A 22,023-nucleotide genomic window follows, 5' to 3' on the forward strand; every position below is an offset into this window, starting at 1 on the left:
TCCGCGTCCCCTCCCCCTTTTTCTTTGGTATCCTTGTTTGAGTTCTGTTTATGGAAGTACCTACATAGAGACTAGTGTGCAGATCCTAAGTGTAGAGTTCATGAATGATCACAGAATGGTGACATCTGTTCCACCAGCACCAGGAACAAGAAAGTGAACACTCTTAAAGCCCCAGAAGCTGCTCTCCTCTGGTTACTATGTGTACAAAACAAATGACCTCCAGATGTAGTGGTGCCAAAAAAATTTGTTATGGGACAGATTCTGTGGGTTGGGAAATGGACAGGGCAGGATGAGCACGCCTTGTCTCTGCGCTGCACCCCCACTTGCCCCCCATGGCTGTGACCTCGGCTGGAAGACCCAAAGGTTGGGAGTTGGAGTCATCTGAAAGTGTCCTCCCTCTCTTGTGTCTGGCAGTTGATGCTGGTTGTTGGCTGGGCTTCCACTGGGATTACTGTCCACAACTCCTTCAAGTGGCCTCTTTCTGTGGCTTCGTAGGCTGAAGGAAATACAGGGTGTTTCTAGGATCCAACCTTGGGAGTTATGCATGGCCACTTCTGCTGTACTCTGTTGGTCAAGGAGTCACCGAGGTCCACCCAGGATCCAGGGGGAGGGGACATAGACTTCACCTCTTGATGGAAGAGTGCCAAGGTCAAGTTGGAAGAAGAGCATGTCAAGTGGTACATATTATTGCAGTGATAGTTGGAAAATATAATCTGCTATGATGGTCATATGATGTTTGTCTTTATTCTGTTAATGTGGTAAATTTACATTAATTGATTTTCAAATGTTAAATCATCCTTGCATTTCTGGAATAAACCCAACTTGATTATGATGTATCGCTTTTTAAAAATATTACTCTGGCCAGGTGCAGTGACTCATGCCTATAATCCCAGTGCTTTGGGAGGCTGGAGAAAGAGGATTGCTTGAGGCCAGGAATTTAAGACTAGCCTGGCGGCATGGTAAGATTTTGTTTCTACAAAATAAATAAATAAATAAATAATTTAAACAGTGTGTTGCTTAATTCTACCTGTTAGTATTTTGCTTGGGATTTTTGTATCTTTGTTCATGAGATAGTTTGGTCTATGGCTTTCTTTTCTTGTAATGTGTGTTTTGTTTTTGGTTTTTGCCTTAATGTGTATTTTCCTAATTTTAGTGGAATTACACTAGCTTCATTTTGAATAGTGTTTCTATGATATATCTTTCTTCATTCTTATAATTTTATCAGATATCCTTATATGTAAGGTGTGTTTATGGTAAATGGGGCATATACTTAAGAAAAAATCCACTCTAACTATCTTTACCTTTAACTTGAGGTCTTTTGTCCATTTATATTTAATATAATTACTGATAGACAGATATATTTGAGTTTAATGCTACTACTTTTTTCCCATTAGCACACCTTGTCTATGTTCCTTTTTTCCCCTCCTTTCTTGTCTCTTTTTGGGTTGAACAATTTTAAAAACTATTTCTTTCTGACTTCTATAAGTTAAATATTCTCTAGAGCTTATATTTATCCATACATGATTTACTAGGCTGTAATATCAATTAGTACATTTCCCACTTTCCCAGGTGTTGCAGGTACCTTAGAACACCTTAATTACACTCACCCTGACCCAACTTTTGCGTTACCATTTTAACATAATTTAATTTACATTCTTTTAAAACTCACAAGATATTACTTTTTTTCTTTTTTACAGTTCATATTAATTTCTATTTACTCACATATTTACCGATTCTCATTGTTTCTCATTCCTTCCTGCATTTGCTTCTTCCTGGAGTCATTTCTGTAAGCCCAAAGGGCTCCCATTAGTATTTCTTTTTAATGTCAGTCTTTTAGCAATGAAGTTTCTCAATTTTTGTTGGCTTGGAAATGCCCTTTGCCCTATTTTCACCAGGTCTAGAATTCTAGATTGGTGCTTATTTTCTTGTGGCACTTTAAGGATCATTTCACTGCCTTTTGCATTCCATGGCTTCCATTAAGAAGCTAGCTATGAAGCTTACTGTTCCTTTGAAGGTAAAGTTGGGCCAGGAGAGGTTGCTCTGGTGCTGGTCCCGCCACCCTCTCACCTCCCTGGAGAGAGAAACACAGTTTGAGGGGCACTGGGAAGGAGGTCAGCATCTGGAGCTCTCACCAGTCTGGAGAATCCAGATCCTTCCTGGTCCCAGTCACATCAATTTTCAGATGCCACATGGTGGCTGCTTTCATATTGTCCCACTGGACCTGTGGCCACACAGCATGGGATCCGATCCTGCCACAGTGCCCAAAGGGCAAGAGCTCCAGGAGGCTGGTGGGTGACCTCTCTTTCTCCCAAAGGTTGACCAGCTGTCTGGACCCTAGACTCTTTCTCCACCCTGTCCCCAGCCCCATATACATATGGTCTCAGATCAGCCAGATTTTGGGTGGAAGTAATGCTCTTGTCTGGGGCTCTGGACTCTGTGTCTAGGACTTGGTTTGGGTATGTGTGAGGATTTCATGTCTCAAGTGAGGTGGGTAGGAGGACTCATTCTCTGTCCTCATGGGGGTCTGAACCTGCAAGTTCTTAGACTTTAGAGTCAATCAGGGGTCTAGACTTCCAGGGTCAACCAGATGTCCGGTGGGGGTGAGATTCAAGCCTAGGGCTTTAGTCTCTGTGTGGTAAGGATTTATTCTTCATGTGAAAGTGGACTTAGCGTCTGTGAGAACAAGGATCTTCTGTCCAGTGTCAGGCTTTGGATGTAGTCCCTATTGTCAAAGATCTGGAATCTCTCTCTCTCTCTGGTCAGGTGGGGAGAACTGGGTCCTGAGTACACTAGGTGTCTGGACTCAGGGAATAAAAAGATGACCAGAATCAGGGCTCACTCAGATGTATGTGTGTGTAGTTTCTATTATCTGTTATTTTTCTTGGTCCTGTCTATTGGGATGTCCAGTAATTTTTTACTGAATGTTGGACATTGTAAATGAAAACTTAGAGGCGTGCTGATCTTCCCACAAGGAGAATAACCTTTAGCTTCTGGTAGGGATTGGAGTGGGGATTAAGAACGGCTGGATTTCAGTCTTTTTAAGGCCGGATCTGCTTCCTGTTTGCTCTTATCCTAGGCTGTGGCCCTTCAGAGAAGACCCCAGGGCAAGGGCTGGGTTGTTGGCCAGGGCTCCCCCTTCACTCCCACTGTTGCCCCCCTGTAGTGGTGGGTCTGTCAAAAGCTCTGCTTGGCTTCTCAGCCTCTTAGCTGCTGCTTTCAGTTTGGCACTCACTGATTAGAAATCAACAAGTGGCTTGGGCAGAGGGGCTGGGGTGGGGGAAGAAGGACAGAATATCAAATTTCTCTGAGCTACCCTTCTCTCTAAGATACTGGTTTCTCAGTTCCCCTATCTGTTTTGGTAGTGCTGAAGTGATCTTCCCCTGACTTCCCCAGTTATCCTCACCCATAACCTGGCTTTATTTTTTGTGTATCTTTACATATCACATTTTTAAATTGTCTGTCTTCCTTCCACCAACATGAGAACTGTAAACGTTTGTTTGGTGGAAGCAGGATTGTGTTGAGCTGAGATTGAACCTGGCTAATCATCTACGCTAGCCCAGATGCTCTGGAGTTCTGGTTCCAACCCAGGTGGGCCAGGTACTAATTGTCCTGTGCTTTTCCATCTGTGAGGCCAAGAGGAGGGTCCCTGTCCTGACTATCTCCAGTGGTGTGGCAGTGGGATTAATTCTGGTAATCAAGGAGAGCATTGGTATGAAGGTGTTTGGGGAATGCCACAAAGGTATGTCAATGTCAGGGGCAGTACAGACTGTGGAGGAAGGGCTGCAGCTGGCTTGTGTTTCCCACTGTGTGGGGCTGTAGTGGGAGCACTGGACTGGGAGTCAGTGCTCTAGCCATGTGGCTCACTGGCCTTCTCCTAGCTACATAAAAAGAGAAAATGTGGGGCACGTGGTGCTTTGTAATCTCAGGTGTCTGCAAATGCAAGGAGCATATTCCTCCTTCTTATCTTCATCTAATGGGAGAGAGGTGATAGTGATCATCCAGTGACACACCTGCAACTGCTGTTGATCCCGATGATGACAAAATGGAAAGAGATTCATACTGATTACTCTCTTAATATTTACACATATTACCTCATTTAGTCCTTACAGGAAGTCTATAAGGAAGGGCTTGTCATCCTCGTTGCTGGAAAATCTGAGGTTCCAGGAGTTTAGGCAATTGGCTCAAGGTCACATGGAGAGCAGATGGTAGAGTCTGGCCATAAACCAAGGTCAGGCTGACCCCAAAGCTTGTTCCCTTAAACCTGCAGCCGAGCTGGAACTATGGATAATGTTAGCTTCATAATTACCCTGTGGGAATTGAGGAAATGGAGGCAAGCCACCAGAACCCCGAGGGAGCACCAGCGGGCACATGGATGCTAAGCCCAGCCACGCGAGAGACTGGGAGCACTTAGGAGGAGGAGAAGAGGCAGCATGGGCCAAGAAAGCTGTTTTCAAATATTTGAAAAGGTGGCGTGGAGTGGAAGGCTTAGGCTTAACTCCCATTGATTCCTGTGGGTAAAATCAGCCCCTACAGTGAAAATAAGTAGTCATTTATTAAAATGCCAGCTATTATTACAATTAAGAAGTAGAGAGTTCCTCATCTCTGGAAGTATTCAAGGAGAAACTGGGGAAGCCCTTGTCTGAGCCACTGTGGAGGGAATTCTGGAATCAGATGAGGATGGATTAGATAGCAGCCAAAGACCCCCACCTCTGCCATTCTAGAAGCCTGTGAAAGAGACCCCAATGAACCCCTGCAGTCCTTGGCCATAGCCTCTGCCCGGTGCACCCCCTTTGGGTAACTGCAGTATTTACTGAGGTGGGTGCTGGGCCTCTGTCCCTAGGTACCTGGTAGTAGGAGAATTGTTGCAACCCGAAGACCTGGCAGCCAAGCCCTGCCCTGAGTTTCGTCAGGCATAGAAGAGGCTCGTGGGGAGAGGACCAGCCTCACCCACCACCCCACAGAGGAATGCAGGAGGGAGGTAGCTGGTGTGGGCATTATGGTCCCCTGATGCAACCCAGGGAAAGCAACACCTGGGCAGGGGCGCCTGGCAGTCTCTAGAGAGGGGCAGGGGCTCAGGACTGTGTCCCAGCCAGCAAACCCCTGAACCTAAGCCTGACCCTCCACTGCTTCAAAACCTTCCCATAGCTTCCCATTGCCCAGCAGATCACGAACTGGATGGATCTTGTTTGGCCTGCAGTTTACAAACAATTTGAGCCAACAGTTACAAATAGAATGATTTCACATACGTTTCTGAATCCTGGTTTCTGGTTTCTAAAAGCAGGAGGGTGGAGCAGTCCTGGGCACTCACAGATTTGAGTAGTGAGGGCCTACCCCTTCCAGTGCGCTCTGTGGTCACCAGTTGGCTGAAGTCCCCACTTCTCCCTATCGCTTCCCTGTTGCACTGCAGCCAAATGTGAGAAGCCACTGAACAGGATATCTATCCTCTATTTCACTCAAGTAGAGACCCGTGCTGCTAAGAGCAGTGAGAAGTGAATGATATGCTGAGACAGCCTGATGTTTCAAGAAACAGCTGAGCAGGCACATTTCTCTGTGAAGTGAATTGCTGGTTTGGCGGCTTCTCGCATTCACGTGACCGAGCGGCCTGGACACATTCGTGTTTTTGACCCTTGGTCTGCGGACAAACTCCTGAGGCCCAGCTTCTGTGAGCGGACCCCAACGCCCAGAAGCACATCTATGTGAACCTAGAGCAGGTGACCAATAGGGAGCCACACCCCTCTGTCCTTCCCAGACCCCAGGCTGCTCCTGTCCTCTCTCCCCATGCTGGGCTTCTCCACACTGCACCCAGGATAATGCTGTTCCCTGCATCCCTGCCCCAATCTCCACCTGCATACGCATCACCATCTCTCGAGGTGGGGCAGCTAGAGGGACCCCTTCCCGTCTTCCTGCTCCCACACACTCTGCTGGTACCATCTCAGGGTATGTGGTACCAGCTATGTGAATTCAGTTTGTATTCTACTGTGAGCTGCTTGGGGGCTGAGTCCAGGCCTGATGTATCCCCTTCCCCCAGTGCTAGGCCCATCTGGGGATTAGGGCTGCATTGATTGAATTTCTAGGTATTGAGGACCCTTATGTTGAGGAAGCCTTTTAGGTTTAGGAACTAGGCTGTGCAGATTCGAGCCACCCCCAGTGGGCCTGGATGCCCAGCCCCTCCTGATTGCAGGAAAGCAGGAACTCACTGGTGCCCCTCCCCACATTCTCCAGCTCCTGGGTTGGGGTCACTGAGAGGACATCAACTTACATTCATATAAACAGGCGGGAGCAGGGCCTGTGACCATCTGAGCACCTCCGGCAGACAGCAGCCTTCATGTCTAGCCTGCTAAAGGGACATCAGCATCTTTTCTTAGTAAGAAGGGGTTTTTGTTGTTTTTTTTAGAGAGAGGGTCTCAGTCTGTCACCCAGGCTGGAGTGCAGTGACCCCCTTATAGCTCACTGTAGCCTTCAACTCCTGGACTCAAGGGATCTTTCTTGCCTCAGCTTCCCAAATAGCTGGGATTACAGGTGTGTGACACCTGGCAATTTTTTAAAACTTTTTTTTGTAGAGATGGATTCTCACTGTGTTGTCCAGGCTGGTCTCCAACTACTGGCCTCAAGCAATCCTCCTGCCTTGGCTTCTCAAAGTGCTGGGATTACAGGTGTGAGCCACCATACCCAGCCAAGAAGTTTCATGAAAGAAAGCTATTGTAAACTTTTGCCTACAAGTGTCTCCCACAAAATGCATACCTGAGAAGCTATGTCTCAGGGAAACCAACCCCAGTGTTGGAAAATACCGTCTCTTCCAGAAAGGCTTTCTGGACCCCCAGGCTTGGTCAGGAGCCGCTCCGAGTTTCCAAAGCCCCTCACCCTGTTGATGTGTCTCCTCTTTTGATTGTAGGCTCCCAAAGGCATTGTGTGCGACTTTTGTCATTTACCCTGGAGGTGACCAATGCAATGGCTGAATGGGTTGTTGAACTGGAGCACGGTTGTCCCCTACACTATTTGTGTTTTGAAAAATTAGGACTTGGGCCAGGCGCAGTGGCTTATGCCTGTAATCCCAGCACTTTGAGAGGCCGAGATGGGCAGATCATGAGGTCAGGAGTTCGAGACCAGCCTGGCCAACATGGTGAAACCCTGTCTCATTTAAATACAAAAATTAGCTGGGCATGGTGGTGGGCACCTGTAATCCCAGTTACTCGGGAGGCTGAGGCAGGAAAATTGTTTGAACCTGGGAGCGGAGGTTGCAGTGAACCCAGATCGTGCCATTGCACTCCAGCCTGGAGGACAGGGTAAGAATGCGTCTCAAAAAAAAAAAAAAAGGAAAAAAAAAGAAAAGAAAAATCAGGACTTGGGAAGTCCTCATCTCCAGGTCCGCCTGTCCCTGGAATGTTCTATGCAGGCCAGGGGTTATGGTAGAAATACCATCTTGTCAGCCGAGCGTGGTGGCTCACGCCTGTAATCCCAGCACTTTGGGAAGCCGAGGCTAGTGGATCACCTGAGGTCAGGAGTTTGAGACCAGGCTGACCAACATGGTGAAACCCAGTATCTACTAAAAATACAAAAATTAACTGGGCATGGTGGTGGGCACTTGTAATTCCAGCTACTCAGGAGGCTGAGGCAGGAGAATCACTTGAACCCAGGAGGTGGAGGTTGCAGTGAGCTGAGATTGTGGCACTGCATTCCAGCCTGGGTGACAAGATGCCATCTCAAAAAAAAAAAAAAAAAAAGAAATTAAAAAAAGAAAAGAAACAGTGTCTTGTTGATAACAAATAGTCACTGGATTCTCCAGGGCCCAGTTCTAAGGAGGCTGGGGTCTTGGTGTGAGATGCCTGTGCTGGTGCAGGAGACAAGTGTTTTGATGGCAACTTTTCCTATCAAATGATGAAGGAGGAAGACATCGCTGTTGAGGGAGGGGAGGCAGGCAGCCCCAGCCTTCAGTGGCCTGCACTGGGGCTCTCAGAGAGCTTTAGTTAAAGGTGACGATGGAGTTCCAGGATGGCCTGGTTGAGCCTTAGCAACAAAATGAGACTGTCTTAGTAACAGCAAGCAAGGGAAAAGCCAGGGACCTCCACATGTCCTTAGGGAGCCTGCTAGCCAGTGGGAGGATGGCGTCGACAAGATGAATTTCCGAGCAGTTATTGGAAAAATGAAACTGTTTCATGTTTATACCTCAAGGGTTTGAGGCTCCTGGATCAAATCCATTATATTTAAATATTTACACGTACAAATACGTGTATGTATATGCACAGATCTTCCTAGGAGGCTACAGAAGAAATGTAGCAATTGCCTCTATGGGAGTGGGGTGGGGACTAGGGACAGGGGTGGAGAGGGAAATGAAGTAGAGACAGAGGAAGGAGAGAAATCTACTTTTCACCGATTCTGTTGTACCTCTTGATTTTTTTTTTTTTAAACGGTAGGCATGTATCATTTTCAATTAAAATGGACAAAGGTTTTGAAAATTTGCTGGGCAGTACTGTGTCTGACCTCAAGCTATCAGCTGGAGTTGGAGTGGATTTCCTCTTCTTAGGGTCCCTAGTGGAGAAGGGGGCACACTTTCATGAGTGACAGGCCTGCAGTGTGCTGGCTGTGCCAGGCTGGCCAGTTGGGAGGGTCTTATGCCACCGGCTCTGGCCCCTCACTGGGCACCCGCACAGCCCCAGGCTGCAACCAGCCCCTTTGCTGCCTTCTCCTGGTTGTCCCTCAACCATCCCCTGGGCTTGGCACAGAAAGTAGGGTCCAAGGGGTGCAGTTGTCACACTCCTGCCTAGAGTCAGGACCCCCCCACACACACCCCTGCCAATTACAGAATTATACCAGCCAGAGGGCTCTCACAGGGTAGCAGGTCTATGCCCCACATTTCACAGATGGAGAAATTGAGGCTCAGGGAAGGATAGTGACTCCACAGCATCAGGGCTGGGACCCAGGACCCCTACCTTCAGGACCAGAACTCTTTGCACCCCACCTGCTGCCCAATCTGATTTTAGTTGAGATTCCAAGGGAGAGTGGCAGGTAGAGAATGAAGTTTAAATGGGTCGCCTTGACTCCTGGGGGACCCCAGACCGTCTACCTGCTTGTAGGGGCTACTTGCATGAAATAGCTGCCCCACGCCTGGCTCTGCCCACCCCTTAGCTGGGCTGTTGCCCGCCCCCTGTATCCCTCCCTTCACCCCCCATCCTCATGAAGCTGTCCCTTTCCTCTTCTTCTCCCTTATAAATCCTTACCCCCAAATCATCTCTGCTAGGAAGGTCATGCTGAATGTGATTGCTCCAGGTCTTCTGGGTCCCCAGGGAAAGATGATGATCTGAGTCTGGGGGTCTGCGTGCAGGTGGGTGCCATTGTGCCCTGCCTGCCCCACGTCCTCCGCCAGAGGACAGACGTGGGTTTTCTCTTGTCTTGGTAACTTTCAGTCTCAGACTCAGCCCACAGGTGCTCCCCATTCCCAGGAGGACAGCTAGGTGATACAGCCACATAGAACCCGGAGCCACAGGTCCCAGAAAGTCAGGGCTGGCAGGGCCTACAGGCACCACATAGTCAGGCTGTGAAAACAAGTTCCAAGGCCAAATCTATCCAGGATGTCTGTGTTAATATGAGGAGACCAGCTGCTTCCTGCAGGGCTTTTCAGAGCCTTTAACATGCTGATTGGGCAACATGACTGTCCAAGATGGGGCCAGAGGCTGCTCTCACCCCAAACTTAAGACACCACAGAATCTACTCATGGAGCAGGCAATCCATGCTGGGAAATTCTCAGGCCAGACTCAACTCATAAAGGGAAAGACTTGAGGTCCACAGGGCAGAGGGGACCGGCTGAAATGGGACCCTTGCCAGTCTTCTTACAGCATGTCTGTGCACATGAGAACAAGGCACCCTCTCCTCAATAGCAAGGTACTGCTTTTATTAGCACAAGACCCTTTACTGCCATCTGCTGGAAATATCTCAGCAAATACACAAATCTACAACATACATGGGAATGGAGCCACCCTCCCCTTCAGATATGGTACTCTTGCCCAGTGCGTCACCTGCCCAACCATGCCTGGCAGCCTGGGGCGGAGTCATATGATCCCAACCTGACCATTACTCCCTTTCAGCCCGCACAATAGTCATATATCCTAGGTGAGGTTTCTGAACTGACCTCACAGCCTCAGCACCCTTGGGGATACCCCCTTCTGAACTCCTCAGAGATGGACAGGGATGCTGGGGCTTCATCTCTGTGTCATCCCTCTCACCCATTACCTAGCCCCTGGCAGACTCACACGACAAACTCCTGAACAGATCCGGACGCACAAGGACCGGGATCCAGATGGACCATGGGCTCCTCCTTGCTGTGTGACTCTAGGGAAGTCCTTACCCCTCTCTGAGCCAGTTTTCCCTTCTATAAAATGAGGCAGTTGGGCTTGCTCATCTCCTGGGGGTCAGATAGCTCTGAACTGACAGTGACACCTCCACCTTCCATGGAATTTTGAGAAGAGCAACGGAGTCATTCCCAATTACCAACAGGAAGACAGCCAAATGCAACCCGGATTTTATTAGACTAGGAAATATAATTTATTTCATAAAAATTAATTTTGTTACAATAGGAATGCTAAAGGTTATTTATAGGTTGTAGTTTACAGAATAAACAGAGGTGGGGTTGGGGGCCATCCCTGGGGCCCTGCACCCCCCTCTCCCGGGCATACAACCATGTCCACAGACCTGGCAGGGGTCCAGCCCTTTGCCCCACCAAGAGCTCCCTGCACCGAAGCTCCTGGTCACCTCCCCTAAGGGACCCAGCTCAGCTGCCTAGGAGCTGGGGAATAGGGACCAGAGTGCCCTGGAGGGTCCAGGAGATGAGGAGGATCCCCTGCACCCTCAGGAGAACCCCTATCCATGAGCTCTGGAGCCGGGGGCACTGTGAGAAGGCAGAGGGAGAGGCACATAGAAGATACATTGACTGACCCTGTGGGCTCAGGGAGGGCAGAAGACAGGCACACCAAACTCCAGACGTCCAAACCTGGGACGCAGGAGCACACACACACGCTTGCTCAGGTGGGGACACGTGCACGTGTTCTCCGAGGGGCATCCTGATGTGCCCGCAGAGAAAAGCACAGGCACGCACACGCGCACACACACACGCACTCCAGAGAGGAGAGAGATAGAAACACCTGCATAAGGGCCCTGCAACCCCCAAGGGTACCTGAGCTGCTTCCCACCAGGTACATGCCCTCTGGGGCTACCTCTTGGGTCTGAATTGGAGGAGAAACCACCCATCCCACCCCGGAGGCAGGCAGCCTCCACACACGGATGGAGTCGGCAAAGCCTTTCTGGGCATTTCTCATAGAGCTGGACGGTTTGAACCCTCCCAGGAGGCTCCAGCCAATGGGTCTGTGCTCTAGGACATGGAGCACATTTCCGGAGGTCAGACTGGCAATGGCACCTGGGTGGCTGGCTGCACCTCATCTGTCAAGCTCCTGCCCTGGGGGCAGAGCAAGCAGCTTCTGAGGGTGGGGCAGGGAGGACAGCAAAGAACAGGGAGGAGGGGCATAGCAGATCACAAGGTCCCCTACAGAAGCCTAGAACAGTGTGTCTGAACCCAAAGAGCCTCAGACCGCAGCCGTCTAGGTATGAAAAGGACACTGAAGCCCAGAGAAGGCAGTGATATGCCTGAAGTCGCAGAGCAGTTTAACGGCAGATTTGCAACTTGATTCTTGGTCTTTGGACTGCCAGGCTGCATGTGGGCACATTAGAGCCTGCGAGGGGAATGGCACCCCCTGTCACGGCACGTGTGGTCTAGCCTAGTCAGACTGCCCTCAAAGCCATGTGACCGAGGGCCACACGTGTTCATGGGCTAACAGTGACCAGTGAGGCCGAGCCCATGGGATGGGCACTTTGGCAGGGGAGGCTCACTGCCTTTGTCCAAGGCAGCATCCACATGGAGGCATCAGGGTCAACAGCCTTAGTCTCAGCCTCCGGGCCCAGCCAGGGCCCAGCCCCTGATGCAGGCCTGGCCCCTCAGCAGCCCTGGTAGAAGGAATCTTCTCTTAAATCTCCAGGCAAGTCCTCCTCTGCCCACAGCCAGGCCGCACCCCAGCAGGGCTGGTGGGTGGTAAGAAGCCCCATGAGCTACTGAGTCCATGGCAGGGAAGCCAGGCTGGGGACGCTGGCTGGAACTGCGGCCCTAAAACCTGCCCTCCTCTCAGGATACCAGACTTTCAAAGACCAGGATGTGCTGAGACAGGTCCCAGTGGCTGCTCAGAGGCCTGCTGGGGCATGCCCTAGGGTCACTGCCTGGAGGTGTTGGGGAAGCTGGCACCTGCCTTGCCTGGAGTGCCAAGAGGGAGAGGTCTTTGATGAGGCCTCTGTGCTGGCTGCAAGATCCTTGTCCCAGCCACTGCCAGGCAGCTGCACAGGGCAGGGACTCATCCTGTGCCATGCAGGGCCCCTGGAACAGGTTGGGTGGGGGTGGTGTGTGCTGTCCCCTCAACCCTGGCAACCCCACCCACTGGGAAAGGTTATTTCAGATCTCCCAGACCGTAGCGGGGTGGGTGAGAGGAGGGTTATAGGAGGTGCCTGTGGAGATCAGAGCTGGGAAACCAGCTTCTCAGCCTCCTTCTCCACTCCTGGGCATGCAAAGCACAGCCAGGCCACCTGCCTCCAAGCCTCCCACGTTGCAGAGCTGACTGACACTGGGAAGCTCAGGCTTCTGCAGCTAGAGAGGACTTCTCAGCCATCACTCTGCTTTACGGAAGGAGAAACTAAGGTTGGGGAAGGGCAGATTCTGGATTCCTGGCCATCAAGAGAGCATCACGCTGCTCTAGAGGCTGCTGGGCCGAGGAGGGGATGAGGGTGTCAGGGCTGGCCCCACCCTAGGGTAAAGCTATCCAGCCCCCAGGGGAGAGACGCCCGTGGAGGACTCCCCTCCCCTACTTCATCTCTCTGTTTGAGTCCCACTTCTGGACCACATCCCTTTCTAGGAGCTACCAGACCAAAACCAGACTGGAACATTCTCCCTGGCTCACAGCTGGCCTGAGCAGTCCTCCTCTTTCATCCCAACTTTCTTAATCCAGATTCCCAGGAGTCCAGACGTATCTCCCTGGGGCTGTGGGAGGGAGGGCCCACCCACTCCAGCCCTTAGCACTCCTTGGCTTTATGGATTCAGCATCTGCTTAAGATTTTAGAGGAAAATCTAACCAGCTAAATCTAGACAGTGAAAACCCTGTCTGACCTACTCCCTGCACAACTGGGGAAACTGAGGCCTTGTCAGAATTTAGTCCAAGATGGATTCGTTAGCAGCAAAGTACTCTCTGTTCAGTCTCTCTCTCCTCAATGCACACGCGTACATGTACACACACACACACACACACACACACACACACACACAGGCACATTCACTCCTGGCCAGAAGTGTGAGCGTGCCCATTCTCATCCACACTCAAGAAAAGAGTTTTCTATTTTTTTTGTGTTGTTTTTCATTTTCTTTTTTTTTTTTTTTCTTAAAAAGGACTTATCCAAATAATCTGGATAATAAATCGTTTGCGTTTCCTAAGAAACTGGGTTTTTCTTTTCCCTTGTGGTTTTGGTGTTTTTCTTCTTCTTTGAGCCTTACTAGCGGTCTGAAGCTTTCTTTCTTTCCTTTGCCTTTTTGCTTTTGGACAGGAGAAAGCAGTTTGTCTGAATTGTACTTGACTCTTCAAAGAGGAAAAGGGTGTGGAAGCAGAAGGGGGCTTAGGGAGAAAGGAGAAATCAATAACGGAGGAAGAAAACGAAGAACGGAACTAAAACCCATGGAACCCAGAAGTTGCCGGGCTGAGGGTGGGGGTGGGGGGGTGGAGGGAGGGCCTCCTGCCTGCCCGCCCCCAACCAACTGCCTCCAGAGGCTTCAGCCCCATCTTGGTTCCCGCACAGAGATCTCAGGCCAAGAGAGAGAGAGTGGGGGTGGAGAAGGAACTCTGGGCCCTCTAACAACAGAGTACATGGATTTTCTAAGGCTGGTCGTGGTCTGGGGGTTGGGGAAGAGGAGGAGGAGAGGCAACTCTGGCTGTGAACTGGGAGGAAGCAGAGGCCAAACATCCCCATCAGGAGGCTGCCCCAGGCTTCCCTGCACCTGCCTCCTGCCAGTCCCTGCCAGCCCGCTGTCCCAGGAGGCTCAGCAGTCCCCGTCGGTGGCCACAGCCACCAGCATCTCACTCTTGCCCATCTCCTCCAAGGCACTCGCCAGGCTGTTGAGGTCCCCATCATCCTGCTGCAGAGCTTCCCAGAGGTCCAGGATCACACCCGTGGGGCTCGCTTTGGTGGCAAAGTAATTCAGGTACCTGGCAGAGGGAAGGAGGGCACTGAGGTTCCCAAGCACTTAGCCCCTCCCTGGAGCCTGGGGGTGAAGGGGCACAAGAGGAAGTGGGAAGGCTGTGAGCTTTGGTGTCCCACTGTCCTGGGTCTGAATTCCAGCTACTGTGCTGCAGTCTGTGTGGCTCTCGGCAAGTCAGAACCTATGGCTCAGAATCTCAGTCTCCTTGTCTCTAAAATGGGAACAATGCCAGTTACCTCTCAGCAAGATCCAAGATCATATAAAGTAAGGGTCTAGCGTTGTCTCTAGCATGTAACCATCTTGTTCATCATCATCGTTATTATCACTGAAAGACACTGGCCCCAAGAGAGAATGACCACGTCTAGCATGTGGTCATTCCTCCCACCTGTGATCCCTGCTGCTCCCATGAACTCCCCTGATAGGAGGAACAAAGCCTTAGCCGTCTTTGTAAGTCCTATTCATTTCTAGTAAAATGTCTTATCTAAAGTATCTGCTCAATGCAGGTTTATTACACATCTTTCAATAAGTATAATATTTATTATCACTGGCCTTATATTTATCCAGCATTTGAAGTTCTCCAAAGGAGTTTTGACACCAAAGTGTATCTTGGTCAGTCAGCAAGCATCTCCGGAGCACATTCTCTGTCCTAGATACCAGGTGCTGACAATGATGGCACCAAGCTGATGCCCTGGCTTTGAGTCTCCTGCTGTTCTGTGAGATGGGCAGGTGGAGCATTATCCCCACACAACGGGAAAAGAGCAGGGTCTGAGAGTCTGCCTGGCTCGAGGACCAGTGCTCTGAGCATGATGCTCCTTAAGAGAGCAGGATTCTTGAACTTTGCATATCCAATCCTGAGTTCCTGATTTGCCACAAATGGTGGCAAAAAAGGGCAGCTGGTCTGGGAGATGGTCTTGGCTGTCAGGCTGCCTGCCCTGCCTGCCACTGTGAGACCTTGAGGACGAAGGCAGATGGGGATGGGCTGTGGTTTGGGATACTCACCGGTCCATAGAGAGCTTCTGCGCCAACATCCGCCAGTCATTGCCCCGTGAGTTGGGGGCATCTAGGCTGTTGCATATCTTCTGGCGGATGGACAGCGGGATCTTGAAGGCATAAGGTCCCAACTGGGTGGTGATGGTGCTGCCAGGGGCAGAGCAGAGAGTGTCCAGGGAGCCAGCAGGTGTCTGCAACGGCAGGGGCCAAGAGTGAGAGGGGCACAGAGCTGGGCATCTGCCCTCCAGCCTCCCTCCTCATGGACTGTGAGCTCATTGAGCCTTGAGTCACTCCCACCTCCTCTGGACAGACTCCCACTGTTCAGGCAGGGGCTTCTCTCTTGAAGGGTCGGTTCCCAAGGGCAAGGCCTGCATGGCCACCCTTCAGGCCTCAGGGGGTGCACCATGCTTACCTAAGGCCCCAGGCAAATGCAGATGCAGCCTCATGGTTAGGAAGCCCCAAGGAGCCCCAGCCACAGTCTAATCCACTTGCACCCACTTGTACAGGTGGAAAGTGAAGTCTAGAAAAGGGGAGTGGCTTGCTCATGGCCACATGCCAAGTTAGTGGCAGACCTGGGTCCAGACCTGTATCCAGTGCTCTTTACAATGCCCCAAGAGGAGGATCCAGTGTTGTCACCCTGGGTGGCCTGGGTTTTTAAATCTCATTCCGGATTTTTAACGGTTGAAAACCATAGGCCTGGTCCTTGCATCAACCTGGGTTCGAATCCAGTCTTGCAATTGGTGTACTGTGTGCAAATCCTTGCCCTTCCTAAAACCTACTTTCTCACCTCCCAGGTGGGGATCATATCTGTCATGCATCCCCCGGTGCTTGTGAAGATTTAGTGAGATCATGTAAGTTTTCTGGTATATGCCAAGCATGTGAATGGCACTCAATCAATAAATGATGCTTGTTAGAAAAACATGACCAAATCCCCACTCAGACTTGGGAGGTGAGAGGGAACTACAGGGGTCTGTGTGCTGCAGCCCAGCCCCAAACCCTAGAGGTGTCCTCTGGCCCTCACCTCCACCAGCGTGGTGTGCAGCTGGAATATCTGGCCGTCCTTCCCTCACCTCCACCAGCATGGCGTGCAGCCGGAATATCTGGCCATCCTTCCCTCACCTCCACCAGCGTGGTGTGCAGCTGGAATATCTGGCCGCCCTTCCCTCACCTCCACCAGTGTGGTATGTAGCCGGAATATCTAGCCACCTCCTTCCCTCACCTGCACCAGAGTGGTTTGCAGCTGGAATATCTGGCCACTCTTCCCTCACCTCCACCAGCGTAGTATGCAGCTGGACTATCTGGCCACCCTTCCCTCACCTCTGCCAGTGTGGTGTGCAGCTGGAATATGTGGCCCCCACTTCCCTCACCTCCGCCAGAGTGGTGTGCAGCTGGAATATCTGGCCCTCCCCTTCCACTTGCCGCACGCAGATCTTGCAGATGAGCTCTGTGGAGGCCAAGCTGTGCCTCTCCAGGGTGAAAGTGCAGTGGAGGGCCTTCTGGCTGCCACTCCAAATGTGATAGAAGGGGATCTCCTGCAGGAGGAGGGGGTCAGGACCAGGCAGGCGAGGCCAGCCTGCCCTGTCCTCATGGAAATGGAGGCTCAGGGAGGGTTGGGAGCTTCGGGGGGCAGTTCAGGCCTCTCCACCCAGATGGGGAGGGGTCAAGTGCCCTAAGCTAGTCAGCAGAGTTGGTGTCAGGCCCTCAGTTCCAGAAGGGAGAGCTGAGGTTGGGTAGGTGGGGGAGGGAAAGGCACAGGTGTGTGTGTGTCAGGGGCTAGGTGGCCTTGTGGTCTCAGGGGCTAGGGGGCCTTGTGGTCTCAGGTGCTGCTGGGTGGGCAGCGGGCTGTGGCTGTCAGAGCTGAGATGGACAGTCTGCCAGGAGGGCATGCCCTGAAGGGTGTGGAGCCTCTGTGAGGATGAAGGGCATAGGCGTCTCTGCGTGTGAGGGTGTGACAGGGCAGAAGTGTGCATGTGGCTGCCGACTGCCCTGAATTTGGGGATGTGCCTGGGGATGGCTGGGAGCCTAGAGACTGGGGTGGGAGGAGACAGAGACAGTGAGAGACCCAGGGAGGGGTAAGGCCACAGGACACAGCCAGGAGGCAGGGCCCAGGAGGGAGCTGGGCTTCCCGGGCAGCCCTTAAGTGGTGCCCCTCCCAGCCATCAGCCCAGCCCTCACCTGGTATTTGGCCAGCAGCTTGCTCCTCCAATGGGCATGGGGGAGGTCATGGAGGGAGAGGCGCAGGTTGTGGTAACTATCCTTGAACATTAGGGGTTTCGGCTCCTCCACCAAGTAGCCGCCCAGAGTCCGCTCCAGCTCCAGCACCTCCTGTGGGCCAAGGGCATGGGGAAGGGGAACCCATCACACTTGGCCAATGGGCCTCTTCTGCGGCACTCTGAGGGGCAGGGGGCAGGGGCCCATCTGAGTGCATGGCTGAGCATTTGCAAGAGCTCACAGAGGGCTTATGATGTGAGAAGATGAATGGATGACGGATGGATAGACAGACAGTGGGAAAGATGACTAGATGAATGAATCTATAGATGACCGTATGGCTAGAGGAACTAATAAATGGACAGATGGATGGATAAACGGATTGATGGCTAGAAAGATAGACAGATGAATATACAGATGGATATACAAGGATGGGTGTATGAATGGAAAGATGGAAGAAAAGATAAATGAATGGATAGACGAGCAATGACTGGGTAAACAGATGGGCTGCTGACTGAATGGGTATATGGTCAGATGAACAGAAAGACAGATGGGTGGATGAGCAGATGGACAGATGGATGGATAATGGATGGAGGGTTGAATAAACAAAGAATGCCATCAGGCCCAAACCTGGTAACTTCTCTCTTGATTTCTATACCACTCTCTGGCCAAAGCTGGCCATTAGCCAATGCCCCAGGACCAAGAGATCCAGCTGCAGGAGCACTTCCCAGGCACCTCCCACCCATCGCAGGGCCACTGGCATCTCAAGCCAGGGTCCTCCCAGCAGGGGACACTCCTTCTCCCATGGGCCTTTCACCTATGTTGTCTGCAGCGTGGGCTTTGGGACAAGTCCCATGAGCCTGGGAGATGAAGGAGCTGGACGGGGCCAGGGAGCAGGAATAGAAGGTGCATGCCATGGGAAAGGACCATGAGGCACTGAGAGGGCAGATGGGAGGAGGGAGGGGAAGGGGCTCACACACGGCCAAGTGTCTCTACACTTCCAGGGTTACATCAGGAGGAGCCTGAGCTCCTGAGAATGAGAGGAGCACTTGGGGGAATGCACAAGGGCTCTGAGGCTGGCAGGGGACAGTGGTGCTAACACAGGGCTCCATACCTGCCATCATCAGGCTCTAGGTGCTAAAAGACCCTCCCCTCCCCTTCCCTCCCTCCTGTCCCAACCACCCCTCATCTGCATGACCCTTCCTTGGGGCCCCTACTTGGGGCACCGCTCTCCATCCTTCTGCATATGCTAGGAGCCTGGCTGTCAGCCTTAACTTCCCCCTCCCCCTGCCCATCCCATCAGTCACTGGTTCTGTCCATTTGACTGAGCACACGCAGCATCCAGCCCTGCCTCTCCTGGCTGCTGCCATTCCCTGTGGCCCAGGGTCCAGCCCCAGCTTCCCAACAGGCCTCTCCACCTCTCATCTACCCACCCGAGTATAGCTACAGGGGCTTTCTAAAGAGCATCTGTGAACAGTGTCTACCAGGTCCATTCCCCTTCCTGCCGGATAGATTCCAAATTCCTTGGCACGGGCCCTGAGGCTCCTGGGAAGCTGAGCCCTGCTCATCTCGCCCGCCCTCACATTCACACGTTCCCTATGCCTTTTAGTCGGTCATGCTGAAACGCCTATGAAACGCAGTCATTTCTGTCGGTCTGGAATGCCCTTCACTCCTTTCTGCTGAAACTCCTACATGTCAGCCTTCTCAGAGACCCTCCCCACCAGCCCAAGCCCCTCCCAGTCAGATGCTCCCTCAGTCCTGGGGCAGACCCCATCAGAGCCTTCAGGGATCCCTGGTCTGCCTCCCACCTCTAACCTGGATCTTGGTGAGGCAGGCCTTGTGCCCAAGGCTGTTTCATGTGTGAGGGCCGCATGCGGGACCTAATAAGGCTGGTGGCGGGGAGGGGTTCCTGGGAGGGCCCATGAGCCTGGGGAGGGGGATTCTGGCAGGGATCATGCAGCTGGCCGGCCAGGGCTGTGTGGGCACCTGCAGCTGGCCCTACCTTCAGTGCTACAGGCGTGTCCTCCAGGCAGTAGACCCGGAGGCTGTACTCCAGGGAGGTGCAGAGGGCGGGGGCGAAGACGGCCAGCTGGAGCCGCTTGACTGCTGAGCGGGAATAGGACTCGCCCGTGAACACGTAGGTGCCCAGCTGGTCCAGCAGGATGTGGCAGGCCCTGGGCTCCAGCTGGCAGTAGCAGGGTGTGTTCAGGGTCTCCTCATCCAGCGTCACCACCTCCTGTAGGGGACAGCAAGGGTGGGGTAGTGGTCACAGTTATTCAGGCTGGGCCAGAGGAAAAGGGCTTTCTTTTGCCTCCCTGGGCAGGTTGGGAGAGCTGGGCCAGCCTTCACCCTGGCTCCTCACCTCCCAGTGGCCCTGGTGGGCCTGGGTCTTGAGCTGAAAGATCCAGTCACGGGCACTGACTTCGGCACAGTGGGGCAGGGTGAGGATGACGGGGCGGCACAGCAGGAGGCCTGTGGGTCCACAGGTCACTGAGGGGCTCAATACTGTCTGGGTCCCTTCTGAAAGCGGGCTGGGGAAGGACACAGGGTAGGAGAGAGGCAGTGAAGAGCTCAGCAAAGGTGCAGGCTCCTGCTGGGCTCCCAAGTCTGCCCAGGGCCCGGGAGGTGGAGGGCAGCTCTTTGCCACTCAGGGCTCTGCATTCCCAGAGGTCATGGGGGCAAACGAGGCAAAGAAAATGGCATGAACCTTGAGATTGTTTCCAGATTTTTGCTATTCCACTGCAACATTATCATAGCTCAAAATTCCTGGCTTAAATTTTCCAAGGTTGTGTAATCTTGGAAGGTTTTCAACAGGTCACGCTAAAGTGTCCTCCAGAGAGCTGGTTCCAATCTATACTCCCGGCTACGTGCCACAGAAGGCCATGTTCCCACCCCGTTGCCAGCAAGAGGGTATTATCATTTGGGAAAAGGTCCTTGCAAATTCCTTAATAATAATAATTTAAAAATCCCAGTATACCTTATGGTTGTTTTCATTAGTTTTCTCTGCCTGCAAATTAGACTAAACATTTTCTCATAACCTGCTGGCCAGTGTGTTTGTGAGAGAGTGTGTGTGAATCACGTGTTCATATCCTTTGCCCATTTTCACAGTGAGAAGTTTACTTTTTGTTATTGATCTACAAAATCTCTTTACATAGTAAGGATATTCAGCCCTTTGTCATACTTGTAGCCAGCTTGTCAACTGCCTTTGAGTTTTACAATTTACAGTGTTGGTTCTGCAAGTTTTAAATATGGACACAGTGAGATTAATGCTTTCCTTGGAAGACTGTTTGGTCTTGGCATCAGGCTTAGAAGGGGAGCCACGTGTGGGCAGGCAGCAAGGGATGGGAGGAAGAAAAAGGAGCAGGGGCTGGGGCTCTACTCACAGGGTACTTTCTGCCTTGTTGATGAGTAGATACATCTCGTAGAACTTGCCCTGGGGAATGGCTCCATTGGGCACCAGCAAGCTGACCCCTAGTGGGAGAGGGAGGTCAGCAGCGAGTCCAGGAGCTTAGCAGAACAAGGGTTTGGGAAGTTGGCCCCAGCTTGGGGCTGGGAGAGAAAGATATCTCCTGAGCTCCAGGTAGTCCCCAGCCAGGGGTGGAAGAGAGGGTCTGGGGACTGGATGCAAGCAGAGGCCAGGCCACTGACCAGTGCTGGCTTGTCTAGGAAGATAGGGGTCTCTGACATTGCTATGGGGTCTGGAGGTCCAAGTGCCAGCTCTACTCCTAGCTGAGTATATGATGCTGTGAAGCTGTTAATTGCTGGCTTTACAAACTAAAATGGGCGCCCCTGCCCCTCTGCTGCTAGTTCTAGGACAGTACTTTGCAGGTCTGCTGAACTACGTAGGACTATTCTCTCTCACGCAACAGAGACACTGAAGCTTAGAAGGTGGCTGGCCCAAGGTTCCTCTGCCCTAGTGAGGGCATAGGCAGGCTTGAAGCCTAGCTTTTCTAGTCAGACCTCTCGATTTTATACTCACTTCCTGCCTCCAGGCCTCCCTTTCCCCATCTGTGAGATGGGATTAGAGCAGCCCTATCTTCTGCTGGATGGGTGTTGGGGCAGTCCACAGAGGAGGTGCTAAGGCCAGGCTGAAGCACAAGCAGGGCAGGAGCTCACCTGTGCCGGGGATGCTAAGCCTCCCACCCAGGCAGCCAAAGGTGCCGCTGACGCTGCTCCCTGGGTCTCGGGGCAGGCCCAAGAGCTGCTGGGAGCCAAGGCTGGCACTGCGCAGGTGCAGGAAGTGGGTGTCCTGGGCGAAATCGCTAGGGTATGTGCCAGGCGGCAAGACCCCCAGCAGGTCAGCTCCATCTGCCAGGCCTGGCCCAGAGCCCGTGGTGCTGGAGCTGTAGACCTTGACCTTAAGGCTGGGTAAGGGGTCCAGCAGAGGAGAATTGGTCATGGGGATCTTGTCGGTGGAGTCCTGCAGGGCATACACAGGTCCGCGGTAGATGCCGGCGCTGGCTGTCAGGTCAGGAGGCACAGAGGGGTGTAGGAGCTGGGGGTTGCCTGCAGAAGTGGGGGCTATAGTCAGACCCAGCTGTGCCTCAGCTCAC

The 22,023-nt window shown here is 52.2% G+C and overlaps 1 protein-coding gene across 4 annotated transcripts in view; it reads right to left on the bottom strand.

Annotated features, from left to right (window-relative positions):
• Window positions 1-10,512: 10,512 nt before the first annotated feature.
• The window catches only part of UNC5B (unc-5 netrin receptor B), a 90,139-nt gene continuing 78,628 nt past the window's right edge, over window positions 10,513-22,023 (bottom strand). For all 4 annotated transcript variants that reach the window (XM_054522504.2, XM_024253999.3, XM_054522503.2 and 1 more), the window contains 8 exons: window positions 21,587-21,976; window positions 20,854-20,941; window positions 19,833-20,001; window positions 19,473-19,706; window positions 17,438-17,587; window positions 16,630-16,794; window positions 15,272-15,453; window positions 10,513-14,279 (listed from right to left, as the gene is read on the bottom strand). In XM_054522504.2, the coding sequence (XP_054378479.1) occupies window positions 14,114-14,279; window positions 15,272-15,453; window positions 16,630-16,794; window positions 17,438-17,587; window positions 19,473-19,706; window positions 19,833-20,001; window positions 20,854-20,941; window positions 21,587-21,976 (1,544 nt within the window). In that variant the 3' untranslated portion in view covers window positions 10,513-14,113. The remainder of the gene's footprint in view (window positions 14,280-15,271; window positions 15,454-16,629; window positions 16,795-17,437; window positions 17,588-19,472; window positions 19,707-19,832; window positions 20,002-20,853; window positions 20,942-21,586; window positions 21,977-22,023) is intronic.

Source organism: Pongo abelii, chromosome 8, assembly GCF_028885655.2.
Source record: "Pongo abelii isolate AG06213 chromosome 8, NHGRI_mPonAbe1-v2.0_pri, whole genome shotgun sequence".
NCBI classification, from domain to species: Eukaryota; Metazoa; Chordata; class Mammalia; order Primates; family Hominidae; genus Pongo; species Pongo abelii.